Source organism: Salmo salar, chromosome 06 (assembly GCF_965601325.2).
Source record: "Salmo salar chromosome 06, fSalSal1, whole genome shotgun sequence".
In the NCBI taxonomy this organism is placed as follows: Eukaryota; Metazoa; Chordata; class Actinopteri; order Salmoniformes; family Salmonidae; genus Salmo; species Salmo salar.
In genome coordinates this window covers 23,779,393-23,806,370 of record NC_138296.1, presented here as the reverse complement: position 1 = coordinate 23,806,370, position 26,978 = coordinate 23,779,393, and the positions used below count along the sequence as shown (strand labels likewise).

The following is a 26,978-nucleotide window of genomic DNA, read 5'->3' as shown; positions in this document are numbered from 1 at the left end:
GTCTATAACATTATAATATTAACACCAACTGACTGTCTATAACATTATAACATTAACACCAACTGGCTGTCTATAACAATAACACCAACTGACTGTCTATAACATTATAACATTAACACCAACTGACTGTCTATAACATTATAATATTAACACCAACTGACAGTCTATAACATTATAACATTAACACCAACTGGCTGTCTATAACATTATAACATTAACACCAACTGACTGTCTATAACATTATAACATTAACACCAACTGACTGTCTATAACATTATAACATTAACACCATCTGACTGTCTATAACATTATAACATTAACACCAACTGACTGTCTATAACATTATAACATTAACACCAACTGACTGTCTATTACATTATAACATTAACACCAACTGACTGTCTATAACATTATTACCAACTGGCTGTCTATAACAATTTCACATTAACACAAACTGACTGTCTATAACATTAACACCAACTGACTGTCTATAACATTAACACAAATTGACTGTCTATAACATTAACACCAACTGACTGTCTATAACATTATAACATTAACACCAACTGACTGTCTATAACATGATAACATTAACACCAACTGACTGTCTATAACATTATAACATTAACACCAACTGACTGTCTATAACATGATAACATTAACACCAACTGGCTGTCTATAACATTATAACATTAACACCAACTGACTGTCTATAACATTAACACCAACTGGCTGTCTATAACATTATAACATTAACACCAACTGGCTGTCTATAACATTAACACAAACTGACTGTCTATAACATTATAACATTAACACCAACTGGCTGTCTATAACATTATAACATTAACACCAACTGTCTGTCTATAACATTATAACATTAACACCAACTGGCTGTCTATAACATTATAACATTAACACCAACTGACTGTCTATAACATGATAACATTAACACCAACTGGCTGTCTATAACATTATAACATTAACACCAACTGGCTGTCTATAACATTAACACAAACTGACTGTCTATAACATTATAACATTAACACCAACTGGCTGTCTATAACATTATAACATTAACACCAACTGTCTGTCTATAACATTATAACATTAACACCAACTGGCTGTCTATAACAATAACACCAACTGTCTGTCTATAACATTATAACATTAACACCAACTGACTGTCTATAACATGATAACATTAACACCAACTGGCTGTCTATAACATTATAACATTAACACCAACTGGCTGTCTATAACATTAACACAAACTGACTGTCTATAACATTATAACATTAACACCAACTGACTGTCTATAACATTATAACATTAACACCAACTGACTGTCTATAACATTAACACCAACTGACTGTCTATAACATTATAACATTAACACCAACTGTCTGTCTATAACATTATAACATTAACACCTACTGACTGTCTATAACATTATAACATTAATACCAACTGACTGTCTATAACATGATAACATTAACACCAACTGGCTGTCTATAACATTATAACATTAACACCTACTGACTGTCTATAACATTATAACATTAATACCAACTGACTGTCTATAACATGATAACATTAACACCAACTGACTGTCTATAACATTATAACATTAACACCTACTGACTGTCTATAACATTATAACATTAATACCAACTGACTGTCTATAACATGATAATATTAACACCAACTGACTGTCTATAACATTATAACATTAACACCATCTGACTGTCTATAACATTATAACATTAACACCAACTGGCTATCTATAACATTAACACCAACTGACTGTCTATAACATTATAACAATAACACCAACTGTCTGTCTATAACATTATAACATTAACACCAACTTGGGTTGGGATGGTCAGGTCAGTGGGTTAGAGGGAGGGTTGGGATGGTCAGGTCAGGATGGGGGTTAGAGGGAGGGTTGGGATGGTCAGGTGTCAGTGGGTTAGAGGGAGGGTTGGGGTGGTCAGGTCAGTGGGTTAGAGGGAGGGTTGGGGTGGTCAGGTCAGTGGGTTAGAGGGAGGGTTGGGATGGTCAGGTCAGGTCAGTGGGTTAGAGGGAGGGTTGGGGTGGTCAGGTCAGTGGGTTAGAGGGAGGGTTGAGATGGTCAGGTCAGTGGATTAGAGGGAGGGTTGGGATGGTCAGGTCAGTGGGTTAGAGGGAGGGTTGGGATGGTCAGGTCAGTGGGTTAGAGGGAGGGTTGGGGTGGTCAGGTCAGTGGGTTAGAGGGAGGGTTGGGATGGTCAGGTCAGTGGATTAGAGGGAGGGTTGGGATGGTCAGGTCAGTGGGTTAGAGGGAGGGTTGGGATGGTCAGGTCAGTGGGTTAGAGGGAGGGTTGGGATGGTCAGGTCAGGTCAGGTCAGGTCAGAGGGTTAGAGGGAGGGTTGGGATGGTCAGGTCAGGTCAGTGGGTTAGAGGGAGGGTTGGGATGGTCAGGTCAGTGGGTTAGAGGGAGGGTTGGGGTGGTCAGGTCAGGTCAGTGGGTTAGAGGGAGGGTTGGGGTGGTCAGGTCAGTGGGTTAGAGGGAGGGTTGGGATGGTCAGGTCAGTGGGTTAGTGGGAGGGTTGGGGTGGTCAGATCAGAGGGTTAGAGGGAGGTTTGGGATGGTCAGGTCAGTAGGTTAGAGGGAGGGTTGGGATGGTCAGGTCAGTGGGTTAGAGGGAGGGTTGGGGTGGTCAGGTCAGTGGGTTAGAGGGAGGGTTGGGGTGGTCAGGTCAGTGGGTTAGAGGGAGGGTTGGGGTGGTCAGGTCAGTGGGTTAGAGGGAGGGTTGGGGTGGTCAGGTCAGTGGGTTAGAGGGAGGGTTGGGGTGGTCAGGTCAGTAGGTTAGAGGGAGGGTTGGGATGGTCAGGTCAGTGGGTTAGAGGGAGGGTTGGGATGGTCAGGTCAGTGGTTAGAGGGAGGGTTGGGGTGGTCAGGTCAGTGGGTTAGAGGGAGGGTTGGGGTGGTCAGGTCAGCGGGTTAGAGGGAGGGTTGAGATGGTCAGGTCAGTGGGTTAGAGGGAGGGTTGGGATGGTCAGGTCAGTGGGTTAGAGGGAGGGTTGGGATGGTCAGGTCAGTGGGTTAGAGGGAGGGTTGGGATGGTCAGGTCAGTGGTTAGAGGAAGGGTTGCGGTGGTCAGGTCAGTGGGTTAGAGGGAGGGTTGCGGTGGTCAGGTCATGGTCAGTACCCACTGGTACAGAGAGCCACCTGAGAGGGTAATGTAACCCAGGGCCTCAGCTGTGTCTGTGCTGACCCTTAATGACCCGAGGGACCAGCGCCAGACTTTAGAGTTTTCTGTTGCAATCCTGTGTGACATAGTTGGTAGTGTGTGGTGCTTGCAAGGCCAAGGGTTGTGGGTTTGATTCCTGTGGGGGACCACCCATATGCAAAATGTATGCATGACTGTAAGAGGATAAAAGTGTCTGCTAAATGGTATATGGTACTGTCATGACCTGTACAGGACACATAACCACACCAAATGATTTCTCCTTTAAATCCCATATGGGATTGTATGTGTGTGGTAATGTTTGGCAGCACAACAACCATGATAGACACAGTGGGGCAAAAAAGTATTTAGTCAGCCACCAATTGTGCAAATTCTCCCACTTAAAAAGATGAGAGGCCTGTAATTTTCATCATATGTACACTTCAACTATGACAGACAAAATGAGAATTTTTTTTCTCCAGAAAAATTTTTATGAATTTATTTGCAAATTATGGTGGAAAATAAGTATTTGGTCAATAACAAAAGTTTCTCAATACTTTGTTAAATACCCTTTGTTGGCAATGACACAGGTCAAACGTTTTCTGTAAGTCTTCACCAGGTTTTCACACACTGTTGCTGGTATTTTGGCCCATTCCTCCATGCAGATCTCCTCTAGAGCAGTGATGTTTTGGGGCTGTCGCTGGGCAACACGGACTTTCAACTCCCTCCAAAGATTTTCTATGGAGTTGAGATCTGGAGACTGGCTAGGCCACTCCAGGACCTTGAAATGCTTCTTACGAAGCCACTCCTTCGTTGCCCGGGCGGTGTGTTTGGGATCATTGTCATGCTGAAAGACCCAGCCACATTTCATCTTCAATGCCCTTGCTGATGGAAGGAGGTTTTCACTCAAAATCTCACGATACATGGCCCCATTCATTCTTTCCTTTACACGGATCAGTCGTCCTGGTCCCTTTGCAGAAAAACAGCCCCAAAGCATGATGTTTCCACCCCCATGCTTCACAGTAGGTATGGTGTTCTTTGGATGCAACTCAGCATTCTTTGTCCTCCAAACACGACGAGTTGAGTTTTTACCAAAAAGTTATATTTTGGTTTCATCTGACCATATGACATTCTCCCAATCCTCTTCTGGATCATCCAAATGCTCTCTAGCAAACTTCAGACGGGCCTGGACATGTACTGGCTTAAGCAGGGGGACACGTCTGGCACTGCAGGATTTGAGTCCCTGTGGGCGTAGTGTGTTACTGATGGTAGGCTTTGTTACTTTGGTCCCAGCTCTCTGCAGGTCATTCACTAGGTCCCCCTGTGTGGTTCTGGGATTTTTGCTCGCCATTCTTGTGATCATTTTGACCCCACGGGGTGAGATCTTGCGTGGAGCCCCAGATCGAGGGAGATTATCAGTGGTCTTGTATGTCTTCCATTTCCTAATAATTGCTCCCACAGTTGATTTCTTCAAACCAAGCTGCTTACCTATTGCAGATTCAGTCTTCCCAGCCTGGTGCAGGTCTACAATTTTGTTTCTGGTGTCCTTTGACAGCTCTTTGGTCTTGGCCATAGTGGAGTTTGGAGTGTGACTGTTTGAGGTTGTGGACAGGTGTCTTTTATACTGATAACAAGTTCAAACAGGTGCCATTAATACAGGTAACGAGTGGAGGACAGAGGGGCACCTTAAAGAAGAAGTTACAGGTTACTTATTTTCCACCATAATTTGCAAATAAATTAATTAAAAATCCTACAATGTGATTTTCTGGATTTCTTTTCAAATTTTGTCTGTCATAGTTGATGTGTACCTATGATGAAAATTACAGGCCTCTCTCATCTTTTTAAGTGGGAGAACTTGCACAATTGGTGGCTGACTAAATACTTTTTTGCCCCACTGTATGTGATCCATATCATCCTGTTAGTAAAGACAGCCCTCTCTGTCAGCTGCTGCCTGCAGGGGATGGGGACAGTGAGTTTGTTCCAGCCCCATGGTGGGCTTGGAGCATGTGTTAGGAGTTGTGGTGTGTGTGTGTGTGTGTGTGTGTGTGTGTGTGTGTGTGTGTGTGTGCCAGGGAATGTGAGACATGTGGCAGAAGAGTAGGTGTGGAGGAGGGTGTGTCACAGCCAGAAGGTCTGCAGAGGGATTCTCCACATGTCTCCATGGCTATCTAGTTACACATCTCACTATTGGGCCACAACTTCTGTCACTGTTGGTGCAACAGCCCTCGTTTTATAGCTACAACACTGACATCTGGTGGATGAAGTGTCTCATTACCGATAGAGCTCTCTCTTGTGTGTGTGTGTGTGTTGTGTTGTGTGTGTGTGTGTGTGTGTGTGTGTGTGTGTGTGTGTGTGTGTGTGTGTGTGTGTGTGTATATATCTCTGCAGGAGGAATGCTGCTGTTGTAACTTTGAGCCAGTTTGAGTCATTAACTACAGTGTTTATTGGTGTTGACAGGTTTCCACTGAGAACACAACACACTCAGAGATGATAGGCTATACTCCTATTCTGAAATACAGTTTAGTCTCACTGCTGGACAAGATTGTCCTTGTTAAATTCAACTTCATCTCTTTTCACTGGAAACAGGTTGTCAATATAGAAAGAAGAGGTTTTTGAATACTAAGGTCGTACTCACTCAGGATGTTACTAATCCAGAACAATGCATGCAACAGGAAGTAACTGACATATTCATTAGGATAGGATGAACTTTAATGTCCCGAGGGGGAAATTGTCTCAGACACACAGTACTGCTGTATAGAAAATAGACACTGGTCATGACATACCCAACATAATACGTACATTGCACCCCTGTCATAAACATTGTACACTTCTCATATAGCCACATATATAATACATATTGCACATTCTGTCATTAGCGTACTAAGGTACATTTTTGCAGTATGTATTATGTGTTATATTATAATTAGGTTTATTGAAATGTAAAAAAAATAAAAAATAGCCTGACTAAAGTTTTAGCCGTACCTTCTATCTTCCTATCTTATAACATCTATAGTAATTGATCATTCTTTCTTTGACTCTTTGCCACAAGCAACACACACACACTAACACACTCCCGCTCTGACAGAGAGGATGTACCCTCATACACACTAACACACTCCCCTCTAACAGAGAGGATGTACCCTCACACACACTAACACACTCCCCTCTAACAGAGACGATGTACCCTCACACACACTAACACACTCCCCTCTAACAGAGAGGATGTACCCTCATACACACTAACACACTCCCCTCTAACAGAGAGGATGTACCCTCATACACACTAACACACTCCCCTCTAACAGAGAGGATGTACCCTCATACACACTAACACACTCCCCTCTAACAGAGAGGATGTACCCTCACACACACTACCACACTCCCCTCTAACAGAGAGGATGTACCCTCACACACACTAACACACTCCCCTCTAACAGAGAGGATGTACCCTCATACACACTCCCCTCTAACAGAGAGGATGTACCCTCACACACACTAACACACTCCCCTCTAACAGAGAGAATGTACCCTCATACACACTAACACACTCCCCTCTAACAGAGAGGATGTACCCTCATACACACTAACACACTCCCCTCTGACAGAGAGGATGTACCCTCACACACACTAACACACTCCCCTCTAACAGAGAGAATGTACCCTCATACACACTAACACACTCCCCTCTAACAGAGAGCATGTACCCTCACACACACTAACACACTCCCCTCTAACAGAGAGAATGTACCCTCATACACACTAACACACTCCCCTCTGACAGAGAGGATGTACCCTCACACACACTAACACACTCCCCTCTAACAGAGAGGATGTACCCTCATACACACTAACACACTCCCCTCTAACAGAGAGGATGTACCCTCATACACACTAACACACTCCCCTCTAACAGAGAGCATGTACCCTCACACACACTAACACACTCCCCTCTAACAGAGAGGATGTACCCTCATACACACTAACACACTCCCCTCTAACAGAGAGGATGTACCCTCATACACACTAACACACTCCCCTCTAACAGAGAGGATGTACCCTCATACACACTAACACACTCCCCTCTAACAGAGAGGATGTACCCTCATACACACTAACACACTCCCCTCTAACAGAGAGGATGTACCCTCACAGACAGTCTGTGAGCAGAGCAGGACAGGTCTAGTTAGTGATGTATTAATCTCCATAGCCACTGGGTCACCCTCAGTACTCAATCCCTGTATGCCTGTATTCTGTCGGTCTACTCTCTGGCTGCTTAGCCGTTGGTGGCCCCAGGCACTTTACACAGCTTACACTACGGAAACCACCAACAGAGTCTGGGCTTTAAAAGACTAGAATGGAAATTGTTGCTTCAGGCTTGTGACAGACTTTTGTAGGTGGAAGAATCTAATATAGGTAATTCAGTTTCTTACACATGCACCCAGACTCTTACACAGACTCTTACACAGACCCCATACCCAGACTCTTACACAGACTCTTACACAGACCCCATACCCAGACTCTTACACAGACCCCATACCCAGACTCTTACACAGACTCTTACACAGACCCCATACACAGACCCCATACACAGACTCCATACACAGACCCCATACACAGACCCCATACACAGACCCCATACACAGACTCATACACAGACTCTTACACAGACTCTTACACAGACCCATACACAGACTCCATACACAGACCCCATACACAGACCCCATACACAGACTCATACACAGACTCTTACACAGACTCTTACACAGACCCCATACACAGACTCCATACACAGACCCCATACACAGACTCTTACACAGACCCATACACAGACCCATACACAGACTCTTACACAGACTCTTACACAGACCCCATACACAGACTCCATACACAGACTCATACACATACTCCATACACAGACCCCATACACAGACTCTTACACAGACTCTTACACAGACCCCATACACAGACTCCATACACAGACTCATACACATACTCCATACACAGACCCCATACACAGACTCTTACACAGACTCCATACACAGACTCCATACACAGACTCATACACAGACTACATACACAGACCCCATACACAGACTCATTAACAGACTCTTACACACAAGCACACACTCACACACACACACACACACACACACGCACACACGCACACACACACACAGAGAGAGAGAGAGAGAGAGAGGAAGTTCTCTTCCACTGACCATAGTGGTGCTGGAACAGGCTTGACCATAGTGGTGCTGGAACAGGCTCGACCATAGTGGTGCTGGAACAGGCTTGACCATAGTGGTGCTGGAACAGGCTTGACCATATTGGTGCTGGAACAGGCTTGACCATAGTGGTGCTGGAACAGGCTCGACCATAGTGGTGCTGGAACAGGCTCGACCATAGTGGTGCTGGAACAGGCTTGACCATAGTGGTGCTGGAACAGGCTTGACCATAGTGGTGCTGGAACAGGCTCGACCATAGTGGTGCTGGAACAGGCTCGACCATAGTGGTGCTGGAACAGGCTCGACCATAGTGGTGCTGGAACAGGCTTGACCATAGTGGTGCTGGAACAGGCTCGACCATATTGGTGCTGGAACAGGCTTGACCATAGTGGTGCTGGAACAGGCTCGACCATAGTGGTGCTGGAACAGGCTCGACCATAGTGGTGCTGGAACAGGCTCGACCATAGTGGTGCTGGAACAGGCTCGACCATAGTGGTGCTGGAACAGGCTCGACCATAGTGGTGCTGGAACAGGCTCGACCATAGTGGTGCTGGAACAGGCTCGACCATAGTGGTGCTGGAACAGGCTCGACCATAGTGGTGCTGGAACAGGCTCGACCATAGTGGTGCTGGAACAGGCTCGACCATAGTGGTGCTGGAACAGGCTCGACCATAGTGGTGCTGGAACAGGCTCGACCATAGTGGTGCTGGAACAGGCTTGACCATATTTGTCCTGGTCAGTTTGGCCCCTACACTCTATCAGAAAGTATTCACACCCCTTGACTTTTTACACATTTTGTTGTTACATATACATATATATATATATATATATATATATATATATATATATATATATTATATATATATATGTAACAACAAAATATATATATATTAATAAAAAATGAAAGCTGAAATGTCTTGAGTCAATAAGTATTCAACCCCTTTGTTATGACAAGCCTAAATAAGTTTAGGGTTAAAAATGTACTTAACAAGTCACATAATAAGTTGCATGGACTTACTCTGTGTTCAATAATAGTGTTTAACATGATTTTTGAATGACTACCTCATCTCTGTACCCCACACATACAATTACAATTATCTGTAAGGTCCCTCAGTTGAGCAGTGAATTTCAAACACAGATTTAACCACAAAGACCAGGGAGGTTTTCCAATGCATCGCAAAGAAGGGCACCTGTTGGTAGATGGGTAAAAAAAAGCAGCCATTGAATATCCCTTTGAGCATGGGGAAGTTATTAATTACACTTTGGATGGTGTATCAATACACTCAGTCACTTCAAAAATACGGGCGTCCTATGTTGCTGGAGAAGAAGGAAACCGCTCAGGGATTTCATCATGAGGCAAATGGTGACTTTGGTGCAAATCCAATACAACACATTACTGAGTACCACTCTCTATATTTGCATGCATAGTGGTGGCTGCATCATGTTATGGGTATGCTATGGGGAGTTTTTCAGGATAAAAAAATAAATGTAATAGAACTAAGCACAGGCAAAATCCTAGAGGAAAACTTGGTTCAGTCTGCTTTGCACCAGACACTGGGAGATGAATTTACCTTTCAGCAGGACAATAACCTAAAACACAAGGCCAAATCTACACTGGAGTTGCTTACCAAGACAGGGAATGAGTGGCCGAGTTGCACTTTTGACTTAAATCTACTTGAAAATATATGGCAAGACCTGAAAACGGTTGTCTAGCAATGATCAACAAAAAATTTGACAGAGGTTGAAGAATTGTATAAAGAATAATGGGCAAATGTTGCACAATCCGGGTGTGGAATAAGTGATAATGCCGGAAAAGCCGGTGTTTGGAGGATATATTGGGTCGGCAAACCGTGCCAATATCTCCTCCAAACTCCAGCTTCTAGGGCATTATCACTTATATACAACAGGTTACCAACATATTACAATAATGATTGACATATTTTCATAAAAAATGTTATTTTGATGAATGTATTCATACTATTTCATCGTTCCACAGGATATAGTCCCGAAACAAATTTTGGGTTGCTACCCAAACCGGCTGGTCGTTCGTTCTATTGGTTTGGTTACCAGGGACGCGACCCAGTCATTTAGTCTTTTTGTTCTGTATTTATGGACACGACCCAGTCGTTCGTTCTAAATGTTCCATTGCCATTCTGGCTGCAACATTATTTTACCTTGCTTGCTAGCTAGCCAACTATGGCTAACTTACTGTCAAACAGTGCAGATAATAACAACAGATAATAACAACAGTAACAACATTTGTTTAAGCTGTTTTCTAGTGACATGTATTTGGATACAGCCATAACAATGAGCTAATGAGGCGAAATTTCGCCTGGCATAGAAAATGTGCTCTCTCGTTAGGACACTGTTGTTCAGAGGAGCTAGCCAACAACACAGCTAACACAATAACTTCAAACTGAAGCTAGAAAGACTACAAACTAGCTGCACTTCGTTTCGTTTTACCTTTTTTCAATTGACATTTCTTTGTATATATCCATAAAAATGATGCCAGCTGATTCATGATTTCGTTTGGCTGAGGACGCTGCCTGTCTCTCTCTCTCATCCCGACTCCCGACCCCTACACGTTCATTACTATGGGACAGTTGGAGATCGAATTTGAATATTGAAACAATGTTTCAAATGTCGGAGAAACAGACAGTAAGGTTTATACAAATCTCCGCTGTTGAAAATGAAACTATATGCTTTTTATAGTGGAGATCAAATGCATAACTTCCCTGCCTGGGCTGATGAGACAGTGGATTGCACAGTCAGATGGAATAGAGTAAATAGGCATTTTAATGTCATAGATTTTGCCGGTGGTACTTGTGGAATAGACACCGGCTGGAATGCGCTTTTAACCAATCAGCATTCAGGATTAGACCCACCCGTTTTATGAAAGCTCTCAGAGACTTACCCAGAAAGACTCACAGCTGCAATCGCTGCCAAATGTGATTCTAACATGTATTGACTCAGGGGGTTGAATACTTATCTAATCAAGGTATATTAGTGTTTCATTTTTAATACATTTTTTACAAATGTTGGAATTTCCTTCCACTTTGACATTACGGAGTATTTTGTTTAGATCGTTGAAAAAACAAAACAATTACATCCATTTAAATCCCACTTTGTAACACGACAAAATGTGGAAAATTTAAGGGGTGTGAATACTTTCTGAAGGTACTGTATATTTCCATCAACTGTTTTTATTTTCCTCACAGCATTGCATACAGAGAATCTGTATTGCTTCAAAGTTGTGTTCCTTGCTTCAAACTTGTGTATATTTACAGTTAGTGTATACTTGTGGAAGATAAAACAGATGAGTCTACCCATGAGTATGTGCACACGTGTGAGTGATCGTTTTTGCTCATGGGTGTGTGCACACGTGTGAGTGATCGTCTTTGCTCATGGGTGTGTGCACACGTGTGAGTGATCGTCTTTGCTCATGGGTGTATGCACACGTGACTGGTGAATGTGCATGTCTTCTAATGTGTGTGAGTGTGCGTCTGTATGAAGAGTGGTTGTGATACATCTTCACTAGCAGGAATAACACAGGACTAAATACAGGCAGAGACCACTGGAAGAAAAGCAAGAGAGAGGGAAAGGGAAGGAGTAGGGAGGGAAGGAGGGAAGGAAGGAGGGAGGAAGAAAGAGAGAGCGAGAGAGAGAGAACTGGAGAGAGTGAGAGAGAGGGCGTGGGGGGTTGTCATCGCTCTCTCATTCCAAGCTCTGCAGCAACAACAGCAGCTCTGAAAGTGGAAGAGGGAGGAGGAGGACGAGAAGAGAGGGAGGAAAAAAAGTTGGTGCTTTAAAAGAGGGAATCTTGGATCAGTGAACTGCTACCTCTGTCTGCCCCCCCCCCCTGCATGGGCTCCTAATTTGGGATTTGTTTAAAGCGGGAGACAGCGTCTGGGAGACTTTGCCTTGCTTGGGAATAAGGGATTCCTGCTCCCTCAGATTCAACCACAAAATGTCTGATTCCACTGTTAATGCTCACTTGGAAGGAATCCTATCAGACTTTGAAGGTTAGTCTTCTCTTTTGGACTCTTCTTCTCCTCTTTTTCTGTCTTTCTGTCTTTTCTTTACTGCTCTTTTAGGGAAGATCTTCAGTCCTGCCATGCGGACACATCATATCCAAACTTTGTATTATATATTTTTCTTTGAGAGTTCTATATGTTAAATGTGGGTATTGAAATGGAACATTACATTTGGAATTCTGCCTTTTCAACTTTTCAACTGCTTCTTCAGGTCAACTATTCTCTGTCTTTCTCTCTCTTTCTGTAGCTGCTGTGAGCTGCGTGTGTGTCAGCCATGGAGGTCATGTGGGCATATGGTGTGTGAGAGAGTGTTCAGTTCAGAGCACAGTGTGCCATTGATTTAGCAGCTCTTTATAAGGCTCTCTTAAGGCACTGGACGACCGGCAGGGGAACTCAGAAAGAGAGAGAGAGAGAGAGAAACTTGGCTTTTTACTGCTCTTTATTGATACATTCTCACTACAAAAACACTAATCAAATCAAACTATTTGTGGAGCAAATTTCCTACAGGGGATACAGAGTAGTACCTCCAGTGAAACCTCCCTCCACCCCTAGCAAGAGAGAAGGAGAGGGAAAGAGAGAGATCCCTTTAAAAGAAACTCAGCAACTGACCACAGCTGTGAGAGTAACACCTGGCTCTCTTCTCCCTCCCCCATCCCACCACCACCGTCCCCACCTCTCTCTTTCCCTACATCCCTCCCTCCTTTTTAGGAGCTTTCTTCCCCTTTTCATCTCTCTGCCCCTGGCACAGATTCCCTCTGTCATCCCTCTCCTCCATCTCCTTCTCTTCCTCTCTCAGCACCTCGTCCATCCTCTGTACGTCTCCCCAGCCGTGGGCTTTACTGACAGGCTGACACCTCTCCCATGTCCGTGTCTGCCTGCGTACTTCACAAGCACATGCCCGTTAGGCACGCATCCACACTTGTCCAGAGCCGATCCCTGTCAACACCAGGTATCTAGTGGTATGTGCTGTGTGCTCACTGCTCACTCCCTGTAACTGCCTGCTGCAACCAGTGGCATACTGATTTCAGTTTCTGAAGAAAGACTGAACACAAACAATAGTTGAGATGAAGGAAAGGAATACAGGAAGAGGAGAAGAAATGATGAGGAAAGTGAAGAAAAGATGTCAGATGCTGACTGGAATGCTGTCAAAGTGATTGTATAAGTCTGTGTTAAAAACATTTTTCTTTCGGTTGTTGTCAAAGCTAATGGGCTACTGTCTTTCATTTCCAGTAGTGTGGGATGCCTCCTGATTTGGGAATACTGAATACATGACTGTGTCCCAGTGTTTTGTGTCACAGCTCAATTATGCAGAACGTGTGTGTGTGTGTGTGTGTGTGTGTGCTTCACTCTCCGATGTCTGTGACGTGATAAACACAAAGGAGAGATAGAAAGAGAGGTGTCTCTGACTGTCACTACTGTATGAGGTTAAATGTGTCACTCTTCCATACGGTCATCCTAACTCAGGGGTCTCCAACCCTGTTCCAGGAAAGCTATCCTCCTGTAGGTTTTTGTTCCAACCCCAGTTGTAACTAAACTGGTTCAGTTTGTCAACCAGCTAATTATTAGAATCAGATGTGCTAGATTAGGGTTGGAGTGAAAACCTAAAGGATGGTAACTATCTGATGCTGGGGTAGTAGGAGACTCAGAGGACAGGGTGCTGTGGTAGTAGGAGACTCAGAGGACAGGGTGCTGTGGTAGTAGGAGACTCAGAGGACAGGGTGCTGTGGTAGTAGGAGACTCAGATGACAGGGTACTGTGGTAGTAGGAGACTCAGAGGACAGGGTGCTGTGGTAGTAGGAGACTCAGAGGACAGGGTGCTGTGGTAGTAGGAGACTCAGGGGACAGGGTGCTGTGGTAGTAGGAGACTCAGAGGACAGGGTGCTGTGGTAGTAGGAGACTCAGAGGACAGGGTGCTGTGGTAGTAGGAGAATCAGATGACAGGGTGCTGTGGTAGTAGGAGACTCAGAGGACAGGGTGCTGTGGTAGTAGGAGACTCAGAGGACAGGGTTTTGTGGTAGTAGGAGACTCAGGGGACAGGGTGCTGTGGTAGTAGGAGACTCAGAGGACAGGGTGCTGTGGTAGTAGGAGACTCAGAGGACAGGGTGCTGTGGTAGTAGGAGACTCAGAGGACAGGGTGCTGTGGTAGTAGGAGAATCAGAGGACAGGGTGCTGTGGTAGTAGGAGACTCAGAGGACAGGGTGCTGTGGTAGTAGGAGACTCAGAGGACAGGGTGTTGTGGTAGTAGGAGACTCAGAGGACAGGGTGCTCCCACAGCCTGGTGATGACCTCAGCTATGACCTCATCCTGACACAACCCTGGGTCTACTGACCAGGCCACTGGGGCCTTCAGCTGTTCTCAACTCAAACAAGTGTGTCCTGCTTTGTTTGATAAAAGCGGTCTGGTGTGACTCAGTTGGTAGACCATTGGTGGTGGGTTGGATTCCCGCTGTGGCCACCCATACGAAAATGTTTGCATGCATGACTGTAAGTCGCTTTGGATTTAAATGTCTGCTAAGTGGCAGACATTGTGAATTAGAATGTATTCTACCTATTTATTTTATTTTATTTCACCTTTATTTAACCAGGTAGGCCAGTTGAGAACAAGTTCTCATTTACAACTGTGACCTGGCCAAGATAAAGCAAAGCAGTTCGGCACATACAACACAGAGTTACACATGGAATAAACAAACACACAGTCAATGATACAGTAGAAAAGTCTATATACAGCATGTGCAAATGAGGTAGGATAAGAGAGGTAAGGCAATAAATAGGCCATGGTGGAAAAGTAATTACAATATAGCAATTAAACACTGGAATGGTAGATGTGCAGAAGGTGAATGTGCAAGTAGAGATACCGGGGTGCAAAGGAGCAAGATAAATAAATAAATAAATAAATACAGTATGGGGATGAGGTAGATTGGATGGGCTATTTACAGATGAGCTATGTACAGGTGCAGTGATCTGTGAGCTGCCCTGACAGCTGGTGCTTAAAGCTAGTGAGGGAGGTAGAGTCTCCAGCTTTAGTGATTTTTGCAGTTCGTTCCAGTCATTGGCAGCAGAGAACTAGAAGGAGAGGCGGCCAAAGGAGGAATTGGCTTTGGGGGTGACCAGTGAGATATACCTGCTTGAGCACGTGCTACGGGTAGGTGCTGCTATGGTGACCAGTGAGCTGAGATAAGGCGGGGCTTTACCTAGCAGAGACTTGTAGATGACCTGAAGCCAGTGGGTTTGGCGACGAGTTTGAAGCGAGGGCTTCAACCAACATTTGAATATGTGAGTTTGTGCTCTATTGAAGGGGCTCTTAGGTTGATCTTATGCTCTGATGTCCTGTAGTTGGCCGGTGCGATCACTCACAGGCCGGTGCGATCTATGCCCGCGCCCTGCAGTTGTCCAGCTGGGTTGAGCGTCCAGCAAAGACGGGTTGTGCCAGCCATAAGAGAGCGACGCTCTCCAGTCCGGAGCCTCCAGCGACGCTCTCCAGCCCGGAGTCTTCAGCGGCGGCCTGCAGCCCAGAGTCTTCAGTGGCGGTCGGCAGTTCAGAGCCTCCGGCGATGATCCACGGTCTGGTTCCTCCGGCGACACCGAAGCGGGGGGGATCAGCGGGCGGTGTGGGGGCTATGCCCCGAACCAGAGCCGCCGCCAAGTATAGATGCCCACCCGGACCCTCCCTATAGGTTCAGGTTTGCAGCCGGGAGTCCGCACCTTTGGGGGGGGGGGGGGGGGGTACTGTCACGCCCTGACCTGAGAGAGCCATGGCACACGGGGAGTTTGGCATAGTCAGGGTGGAGACCTGAGCCAACTCCCCGTGCTTACCGTGGGGAGCGAGTGACAGGGCAAGTGCCACCAGTGCGCACTCACAGGCCGGTGCGATCTATGCCCGCGCCCTGCAGTTGTCGAGCTGGGTTGAGCATCCAGCAAAGACGGGTTGTGCCAGCCATAAGAGAGCGACGCTCTCCAGTCCGGAGCCTCCAGCGACGCTCTCCAGCCCGGAGTCTTCAGCGGCGGCCTGCAGCCCAGAGTCTTCAGTGGCGGTCGGCAGTTCAGAGCCTCCGGCGATGATCCACGGTCTGGTTCCTCCGGCGACACCGAAGCGGGGGGATCAGCGGGCGGTGTGGGGGCTATGCCCCGAACCAGAGCCGCCGCCAAGTATAGATGCCCACCCGGACCCTCCCTATAGGTTCAGGTTTGCAGCCGGGACTCCGCACCTTTGGGGGGGGGGGGTACTGTCACGCCCTGACCTGAGAGAGCCATTTTTCTCTGTTCAGTTAGGTCAGGGTGTGATATGGGGTGGGCATTTTATGTATTTTATTTCTATGTTTTGGCCAGGTATGGTTTCCAATCAGAGGCAGCTGTCTATCATTGTCTCTGATTGGGAACCATACTTAGGCAGCCCTTTTTCCGTCCTTGAGTTGTGGGATATTGTTTTGGTGTAGCTGCCTTTGAGCAGCCCCAGAACGTCACGTTTCTTTCTGTTTATCCTGTTTATTGTTTTGTTCTGTTTCACTTCTAAATAAAGTATGTGGAATTACCGGCACACTGCGCCTTGGCTTACTTATGACAGGGAGTTTGAGGACAGTGATCGTGACAGTAGTACCGCTGCTGAAGATGGCAGCCACCTCAGGAGAACAGCAATGATTTAGGAATAGTCTTCGTAAACAAACTAGAGTTCAACTTTAATGTAGGTCCCACTTTGCCTGTCTACCCATTTACATCACTCCAGCCAAACTGACCTTTCTTCTCCACTATGAGTCTGGATTTGCTTCCTTCCACTACAATTTCTAGAATGCGAACACTTTCTGGACGTTCTGATTGGTCCCAGAAACCGAGTGGTTGCTCCAGAGCCGGCCTACATGATGACGTTATTCACTTTGATACTCTGACTGGTTAGATTTGTTAGAGACGATCCAATCGGTGATGAATTTGATTTGTACATTTTGAAGTCACACAAACGACCTCAAGGCTGCCAGTTTCAGACGGAATGTATGTCATGATTGATAGAGCAGAGGAATCCATGGAGGGTGAGGGGTCAGGCAAGGTCCCACTGCTCCAGAGCCGTGGAGTGAAGTAGTTCCCATCCACCACCCCCCTCCCCCCCACACACACATCCACCAACCCACGCACGCACGCACGCACGCACGCACGCACGCACGCACGCACGCACACACACACACACACACACACACACACACTCTCTCTCTTTCTTACTGTCTTTTACATTCTGAGGGCGTTTAGGCAGTGAGAGGAAATTCCAGAGAGCGAGAGAGCAGATTTCTGTGGTGGGTGAAATTGTTTGGGTAGACAGAGGAGGAGTGGATATCCACACACAGCCTGGCATCTCTTCTCTTTACAGAGGAGGAGTGGATATCCACACACAGCCTGGCCTCTCTTCTCTTTACAGAGGAGGAGTGGATATCCACACACAGCCTGGCCTCTCTTCTCTTTACAGAGGAGGAGTGGATATCCACACAGCCTGGCCTCTCTTCTCTTTACAGAGGAGGAGTGGATATCCACACAGCCTGGCCTCTCTTCTCTTTACAGAGGAGGAGTGGATATCCACACAGCCTGGCCTCTCTTCTCTTTACAGAGGAGGAGAGGATATCCACACAGCCTGGCCTCTCTTCTCTTTACAGAGGAGGAATGGATATCCACACAGCCTGGCCTCTCTTCTCTTTACAGAGGAGGAGTGGATATCCACACAGCCTGGCCTCTCTTCTCTTTACAGAGGAGGAGTGGATATCCACACAGCCTGGCCTCTCTTCTCTTTACAGAGGAGGAGAGGATATCAACACACAGCCTGGCCTCTCTTCTCTTTACAGAGGAGGAGTGGATATCCACACACAGCCTGGCATCTCTTCTCTTTACAGAGGAGGAATGGATATCCACACAGCCTGGTCTCTCTTCTCTTTACAGAGGAGGAGTGGATATCCACACAGCCTGGCCTCTCTTCTCTTTACAGAGGAGGAGTGGATATCCACACAACCTGGCATCTCTTCCCTTTACAGAGGAGGAGTGGATATCCATACAGCCTGGCCTCTCTTCTCTTTACAGAGGAGGAGTGGATATCCACACAGCCTGGCCTCTCTTCTCTTTACAGAGGAGGAGTGGATATCCACACAGCCTGGCCTCTCTTCTCTTTACAGAGGAGGAGTGGATATCCATACAGCCTGGCCTCTCTTCTCTTTACAGAGGAGGAGTGGATATCCACACAACCTGGCATCTCTTCCCTTTACAGAGGAGGAGTGGATATCCATACAGCCTGGCCTCTCTTCTCTTTACAGAGGAGGAGTGGATATCCACACAGCCTGGCCTCTCTTCTCTTTACAGAGGAGGAGTGGATATCCACACAGCCTGGCCTCTCTTCTCTTTACAGAGGAGGAGTGGATATCCACACAGCCTGGCCTCTCTTCTCTTTACAGAGGAGGAGTGGATATCCACACAGCCTGGCCTCTCTTCTCTTTACAGAGGAGGAGTGGATATCCACACAGCCTGGCCTCTCTTCTCTTTACAGAGGAGTGGATATCCACACAGCCTGGCATCTCTTCTCTTTACAGAGGAGCAGAGGAGCTTCAGTGCCTGCCCTGCTCTCAGCTTTAACCCTCTCCTCACTGCCAATGTAGTAGAAGTTGGCAGTGAGGAGAAGTAGAAGTTGCCACTGATTCAGGGTTAGATATACTCTTATCTCCATTAAAGGTTCAGGTCAGTATTGGAGGTAAAACAATCTGATCTTAGATCATTCTTTAAGTACTTATTTTGTGTTCCACTAATGGTTGATATGAATAACACAAGTGGTTACTTTATGTCATCATATGACAGTCAGTTCTTAGCTATGTTATGCTTTGGGCTATCCCCTCCCCTCAGGAAGTATTCCCTCAGCCTGCAGTACAAGCCAATGCTACCATGACAACTACATGAAGGGGCGACCTCTTTTTATAGGCTCAGTTTCTGACAGGCAGGGCAGAAATTAGACCAGAGGTAGAGATCCAAGGTTGCATCCCATATGGCATCCTCCTATTTGCTATTTAGTGCACTACTTTTGACCGGGGCCCATAGGGAATAGGGTGCCATTTGGGACATACATCAAGTCTTTCACATACTGTAGAAACCCAGAATTAAGCAAAGTGTGATTTAGCTGTGGTTGTTTTCTCTGAATACCCCTCAGTTGGTTAGTGTACGTTATATAACCTAAAACATGTCTTCTGAACATCCCATATCTAGAGGGGATTGTTAGAATGTATGGGAGCTACAGAATCCGACACATTCTGGGTGGTTTTCAACAGGGAGGAAGGATCAGTGTCTGAGACGGTCTAATCAGACAGCTTTTCAGGACACAAAGTGGAATTAAACCCTTGTGCTCTATGATGATTCGCGTTAATGGGATGACCAATCATGTCCAGTAAAAACGCATTGAGAAGGCATTGAAAACGTATTGTTAACGTGATTGATTGCTCAATCTTTTTAACTGCTTCCCAAGGCATTTCATCTGGCATTTTGAATCTGACCTGCACAATGCATTACAAAGCAAGCCCACTCAAATACTGGTTTCCCAACTTAACTATTACATTTTGTGCCAATCTGTCATTGTTCTGCACAGTAGCTTCCCTGACCCCACTCTATTAGAGAACCCCATTGGAGGACAGCACAGGAAGTGTCCCCTGCCAGGAGCTGAAAGGCCAACCAGCCGTCTCCGTCCTTATCTGCCCTATCAGTTCACCTCTCACGGCTAACACAGGTGTCCTGCCTCTGCCACCGTGCTGTGTGTGTTGTAGCTGGAGGCTACTGGAACCTACTGCTGGGGTCACTCCCAGGCAGGGAGAACATAGCAGGCCTTTGTATGTTTTCAGCTACCGCTCTTTGTTATTCTCCCTGTAGAACATGTGGAGTGTAACTTATACTCTGCCCACATACACACACAGACACACACACACACAGAACAAAGAACACACACGCCCGCCCAGCCAAGCCAAGCCGTGGCTTCTTGAGTTATCACCAGCCTTCAACATACAACAAAGCAATGAAAGACTTCCCTTTTCTTTTAGCTAATATGAACTTTTCCTGCTCGAGTTGGAGAGTGTGTTTGACAACTGTAATGGACACCTTTTGGAGAGGGATGTGATGTAGCCTTGATGAGGTGAGTTTGGCCGGTAACATTTTCTATGAGTGCTATCACATGGCATTAGAAAAGCACTTATAAGGCATTATATGTGTGTGCATTGAGAAGGAATAGGCACAACTCTCACTCATGCTCATACAATATTTTGGGTTGTACCTCATCTCACGCTGGTTGAGGCCCTTCTTTTCCTCTCTGTTATGTGTATGTGTCTCATAGAAAGAGTTGGCCTTATTTCACTGGAACCTGAGAGGAGGAGAGAGAGACAAGAGAGAGAGGAGAGAGGAGAGGAGAGAGAGAGAGAGCGGAGGAGAAAGGAGAGAGAGGAGAGAGAGAGAGGAGGAGAAAGGAGAGAGAGGAGAGAGAGGAGAGAGGAGAGAGAGGAGAGAGAGAGGGGAAGGAGAAGAGAGATGAGAGAGAGGAGGAGAGAGAGAGGAGGAGAAGAGAGGAGAGAGAGGAGAGAGAGAGGAGGAGAAGAGAGGAGGAGAGAGGAGAGAGAGGAGGAGAGACGAGAGGGAGAGTAGGAGAGAGGAGGGAGGAGAAGAGAGGAGAGAGAGGAGAGGGAGGAGAGAGAGGAGGAGAAGAGAGGAGAGAGAGAGGAGAGAGGAGAGAGAGAGTAGGAGAGAGGAGAGAGAGAGAGGAGGAGAGAGGAGGATAGAGGAGAGGGAGGAGAGAGAGAGGAGAGAGAGAGAGGAGAGAGAGGAGAGAGAGGAGAGAGAGAGAGGAGAGAGAGAGAGGAGGAGAGAGAGTACAGAGGAGAGATAGAAGGAGAAAGGAGAGATAGGAGATAGAGGAGGAGAAAGGAGAGAGAGAGAGGGGAGAGAGAGAGGAGAGAGGAGGAGATAAAGGAGGAGAAAGGAGAGAGAGGAGAGGGAGAGCGGAGAGAGAGGAGAGAGAGAGGAGAGAGAGGAGGAGAGAGGAGAGAGAGAGGAAAGGAGAGAGAGCGGAGAGAGAGGAGAGAGAGAGAGGAGAGAGAGGAGAGAAAGGAGGAGAGAGGAGAGAGAGGAGAGAGAGAGGAGAGGAGAGAGAGAGCGGAGAGAGAGGAGGAGAGAGGAGAGAGAGAGCGGAGAGAGAGGAGAGAGAGGAGAGGAGAGAGAGAGCGGAGAGAGAGGAGAGAGAGGAGAGGAGAGAGAGAGCGGAGAGAGAGGGGAGAGAGAGGAGAGAGAGGAGAGAGAGAGAGAGGAGAGAGAGGAGAGAGAGGCGAGGCTGAGGCCCTCATTTTCCTCTCTATTATGTGTAAGTGTCTCATAGAAAGAGTTGGACTTATTTCACTGGAACCTGTGTGAATTCAACAGGTATCAGGATCAGTACTGATCTAGGCTGAGAGTAGGAGTTCTCACCCGCACCGACCTGTCCACTTTGTTGAGGGTCAAGGGTCACACACCATTGTCTTCTCTGACACTCTCAGCTGTAAAAAGGGCACAATTGGCCAATCACAGATCAGAATCTGCATGTTGTGCAACATCTACTGATCATTCAGACCCCTTGAATTTGCCTCAATATTTCTAATAAACTGTGAGGAGCACATTGGTCATGAGGACTTTAACTGTACTCTTCTGCTCCTTCTGGCTGACAATCAGCTGATCACGTGGTGGGTGCCTTTATCAAATCAAATCAAATGTTATTTGTTACATGAGCCAAGTACAACAGGTGTAGACCTTACAGTGAAATGCTTACTTACAGGCCCTTAACCAACAACGCTTTAAGAAGTTTCAAGGAAAAAAAGTGATAAGTGAAAAATAGCTGTTCAGGAGTCTTATTGCTTGGGGGTAGAAGCTGTTTAGAAGCCTCTTGGATCTAGACTTGGTGCTCCGGTACAGCTTGCCGTGCGGAAACAGAGAGAATAGTCTTAAGAGAACAGTTTTAAGACAGGCTAAGAACAGGGTGGCTGGATTCGTTGACAATTTTTAGGGCCTTTGACACTGCCTGGTATAGAGGTCCTGGATGGAGAGAAGCTTGGTCCCAGTGATGTACTGGGTCTTGTGTCTTGCGGTCGGAGGCCGAGCAGTTGCCATACCAGGCAGTGATGCAACCAGTCAGGATGCTCTCGATGGTGCAGCTGTAGAACCTTTTGAGGATCTGAGGATCCATGCTAAATCTTTTCAGTCTCCTGAGGGGGAATAGGCTTTGTTGTGCCATATTCACGACTGTCTTAGTGTGTTTGGGAAACAAGTCATTATTTTATTTTTTTGTACTTTTTTTACCCCTTTTTCGTGATATCCAATTGGTAGTTACAGTCTTGTCCTATCGCTGCAACTCCCGTACGGACTCAGGAGAGGCGAAGTTCGAGAGCCATGCGTCCTCCAATACACGACTCTGCCAAGCTGCACTGCTTCTTGACACACTGATTGCTTAACCTGGAAGCGAGCCGCACCAATGTGTCGGAGGAAACACCGTACAGCTGGCGACCGAAGTCAGCGTGCATGCACCCCGGCCGCCACAGCAGTCGCTAGAGCATGATGGGACAAGGACATCTCAGCCGGCCAAATCCTCCGCTAACCCGGACGACGCTGGGCCAATTGTGTGCCGCTTCATGGGTCTCCCGGCCGTGGCCGGCTCCGACACAGCCCGGGATCAAACCCAGATCTGTAGTGACGCCTCAAGCACTGCAGTGCCTTAGACCACTGTGCCACTCGGGAGGCCCTGGAAAACAAGTTTTAAGACAGGCTAAGAGAGAAGAGTGGGGAGAGGATAAGAGAGAGAGAGAGAGAGAGAGAGAGATTGACAAACAAACCCAAACATAGGCAAAGTCTTGCCGGCTCCGACACAGCCCGGGATCAAACCCAGATCTGTAGTGACGCCTCAAGCACTGCAGTGCCTTAGACCACTGTGCCACTCGGGAGGCCCTGGAAAACAAGTTTTAAGACAGGCTAAGAGAGAAGAGTGGGGAGAGGATAAGAGAGAGAGAGAGAGAGAGAGAGAGAGAGAGAGAGAGAGAGAGAGAGAGAGAGAGTTGACAAACAAACCCAAACATAGGCAAAGTCTTCTCATACCAATTAGGATCTGGCTAAAAATACTTGGATCAGTTATAGAACCCATTGCCCTTTATGGTTGTGAGGTCTGGGGTCCGCTCACCAACCAAGAATTCACAAAATGGGACAAACACCAAATTGAGACTTTGCATGCAGAATTCTGCAAGAATATCCTGTGTACAACGTAAAACACCAAATAATGCAAGCAGAGCAGAAGTAGGCCGATACCCACTAATTATCAAAATCCAGAAAAGACCACCTAATCACCCAACCACCTAAAAGGAAGCGATTCCAGAACCTTCCATAACAAAGCCATCACCTACAGAGAGATGAACCTGGAGAGGAGCCCCCTAAGCAAGCTGGTCCTGGGGCTCTGTTCACAAACACAAACAGACCTCACAGAGCCCCAGGACAGCAACATATTAGACCCAACCAAATCATGAGAAAACAAAAATAAATAAAAAATATATAATTAAGAGAAGACCGGCTATGTGCACACTGCCCACAATATGAGGTGGAAACTGAGCTGTACTTCCTAACCTCCTGCCAAATGTATGACCATATTAGAGACACGTATTTCCCTCAGATTACACAGATATACAAGGAATTTGAAAACAAATCCAATTTTGATGAACTCCCATATCTATTGGGTAAAATACCACAGTGTGCCATCACAGCAGCAAGACATGTGACCTGTTGCCTCAAGAAAAGGACAACCAGTGAAGAACAAACACCATTGTAAATACAACCCATATTTATGTTTATTTATTTTCCCTTTTGTACTTTAACTATATTTGCACATAATATTCTTTTGGAACTCTTGTGAGTGTAATGTTTATTTCACTTTTGTTTATTATCTACTTCACTTGCTTTGGCAGTGTTTGCATATGTTTTCCATGGCAATAAAGCCCTTAAATTAAATTGAATTGAATTGAGAGAGGGGGAGAGAGAGAGGTAGAGGTAGAGGTAGAGAAAGGTAGAGGAAGGTAAAGAGGTGAATAAAATAAAGACCAGAGTTGACATTTGGTCCTCATTATAATTATCTAGCTGTTGCTAGGAGGCTTGTGATCACTGTTATCTCATTGATACTGTACAGCTCCTGATAAAGACTCTTTGAGGCTTCACACGCCTTTGTCCTTGAGCTGGGAAACATACAGACAAGCTGACATGGAGGCACCACACACACACACTGGCATGCAAACACATAAACACATACTATACACAGTCCCCCTCTCGCTCTCTCTCTCTCTCTCTCTCTCTCTCTCTCTCTCTCTCTCTCTCTCTCTCTCTCTCTCTCTCTCTCTCTCTCAGTTCCCCTCCTGCAGTATTGTGTGAGTATAACACAGTAGTGATTTAGGGGCCAGTGGCTGAGATGTGCGTCAGAGCCTCAGTGAGCCAGGCTCCAACCCCTCAGTGTTTACCTTACTACACAGGGGGAGAGGGCCACACACACACACACACACACACACACACACACACACACACACACACACACACACACACACACACACACACACACACACACACACACACACCACACACACACACACACACACACACACACACACAGAGCTGAGAGTGCCTGTGTCTCCTGTCTGTCTGTAGGGCCTCCAGACAGCTGGTGCCTCTCTTACCACAGATCCGACACACACACACACACACACACACACACACACACACACACACACAGCTCCCTTCTCTTTTGTCCTCCCCTAACACCACTACACCCAGACTGGTCATTACATCAGTCACAATATCTGTTGGTTGGATCCTCAACACTGTGAAGACTGTCGCAACAAATGTAGACCCTGGTATGGTGCTGGAGATAATGAATATGAGGTTAACAAGTGGTTAAGTGTCCCTTTAAATGGCACTTTTGTGTTGTGGATCTACTATATTCTTTGAGTTGAGATGATTCCTCTTTTTACTGTTAAGTGGACTGAAAGAGGCTACACAAGACTAACCATAGAATTAGGAATTAGAATGCTAATCATTTAATAGGATCTCTATGGGACTAACTACTGTAACTATTCATCCTTGCTTCAAGTAATTTCTGTTATTTCTGTTATGTAAGTATGACTTCATCAGGGATGTTGTTTTAGTCTCTTCCTTATTTCCTGTTGAATCACTGTATCTAAACGGCTTTATATGTCTCATAAAGCATTATATCAGCCATATCTACAGGTAGATGAAATTTCATGGTCCATTTTGTTCATGCCATTTTGTCTTAGAAGTGTTCTTTGTGACATCACTGGTCTAGATCTGTGTTTTTCTAGATCTGTTAGGCAGGATCAGCCGTAGCATCAGGTGGTTAGTCAGCTGTGGTAGCAGATCTGGTATATGTTTGTTTGTAGCATGGGCCACATGGATTAGTCCTTATCTCGATCCAGATGCATGACTCTCCTTATCACGGGGCGGCAGGTAGCCTTGCGGGTTAAGAGCGGCGGGCCAGTAATCGAAAGTTCACTGGTTTGACTCCCCGAGCCAGCAAGGTGGAAAAATCTGCTGTTCTACCCTTGAGCAAGGCAGTTAACCCCCAACAACTGTGCCGATGACGTGGCTGCAGCCCCCTGCACCACTCTGATGGATTAAATGCAAAAGACACATTGCAGTTGAATGCGTTCAGTTGCGCAACTGACTACCGTAATTTCCGGACTATTGAGCGCACCTGAATATAAGCCGCACCCACTGAATTGAATTTTTTTTTTTATTTTGAACATAAATAAGCCGCACATGTCTATAAGCCGCAGGTGCCTACCGGTACATTGAAACAAATTAACTTTACACAGGCTTTAACGAAACACGGCTTGTAACAAAAATAAATAGGCTTTAATGAAACACGGCTTGTAACAAAAATAAATAGGCTTTAACGAAACACGGCTTGTAACAAAAAAATAATAATTAGCAGTAAACAGTAGCCTACCAAGAAAGTCATTGGTCACTATCTTCCTCCTCCTGTGCACTGAAACCACTGAAGTCATCTCCTTTCAAAAAAAATTGAAAGCGGGAAAAATCCATATATTAGCCGCGTCATTGTTTAAGCCGCGAGGTTCAAAGCGTGGGAAGTTGCGGCTTATAGTCCGGAAATTACGGTAGGTATCCCTTTTCCACTAGCATGGCTGTCAGTGAACTGTAATACACTGTAGGCACATCAGGACAGCCTCTGTCTCTCCTCAAAGCTGGTCAGAATTATATGGATCAGCTGAGACCATTGGGTTTGTATTCATAAAGCGTCTCCGAGTAGGAGTGCTGATCTAGGATCAGTTACCCCCCATACATTAATTGTAATGTAAAAGGCTAAACTTATTCTAGATCAACGTTTCTACTCTAAGACGCTTTATGAATATAGGCTGGAAGCTGTTATTCATGTGGTGCACCAGGTTAGTTATCCCCACTCCTCCGGATCCCAGGTGTACTACTATGTGATTGAT

At 46.0% G+C, this 26,978-nt stretch overlaps 1 protein-coding gene across 2 annotated transcripts in view; it reads left to right on the top strand.

Moving 5' to 3' along the window:
* septin9b (septin-9) overlaps positions 1-26,978 on the top strand; it is a 116,599-nt gene that overhangs the window by 30,210 nt on the left and 59,411 nt on the right. The window contains exon 1 of one of the 2 annotated variants that reach the window (XM_045719946.2): positions 12,153-12,457. The exons of the other annotated variant lie outside the window; for it this stretch is intronic. Coding sequence (XP_045575902.2) covers positions 12,403-12,457 — 55 coding nt within the window. The 5' untranslated portion in view covers positions 12,153-12,402. Of the gene's footprint in view, positions 1-12,152; positions 12,458-26,978 lie in introns of those variants that run through there. 2 annotated transcript variants of the gene reach the window in all.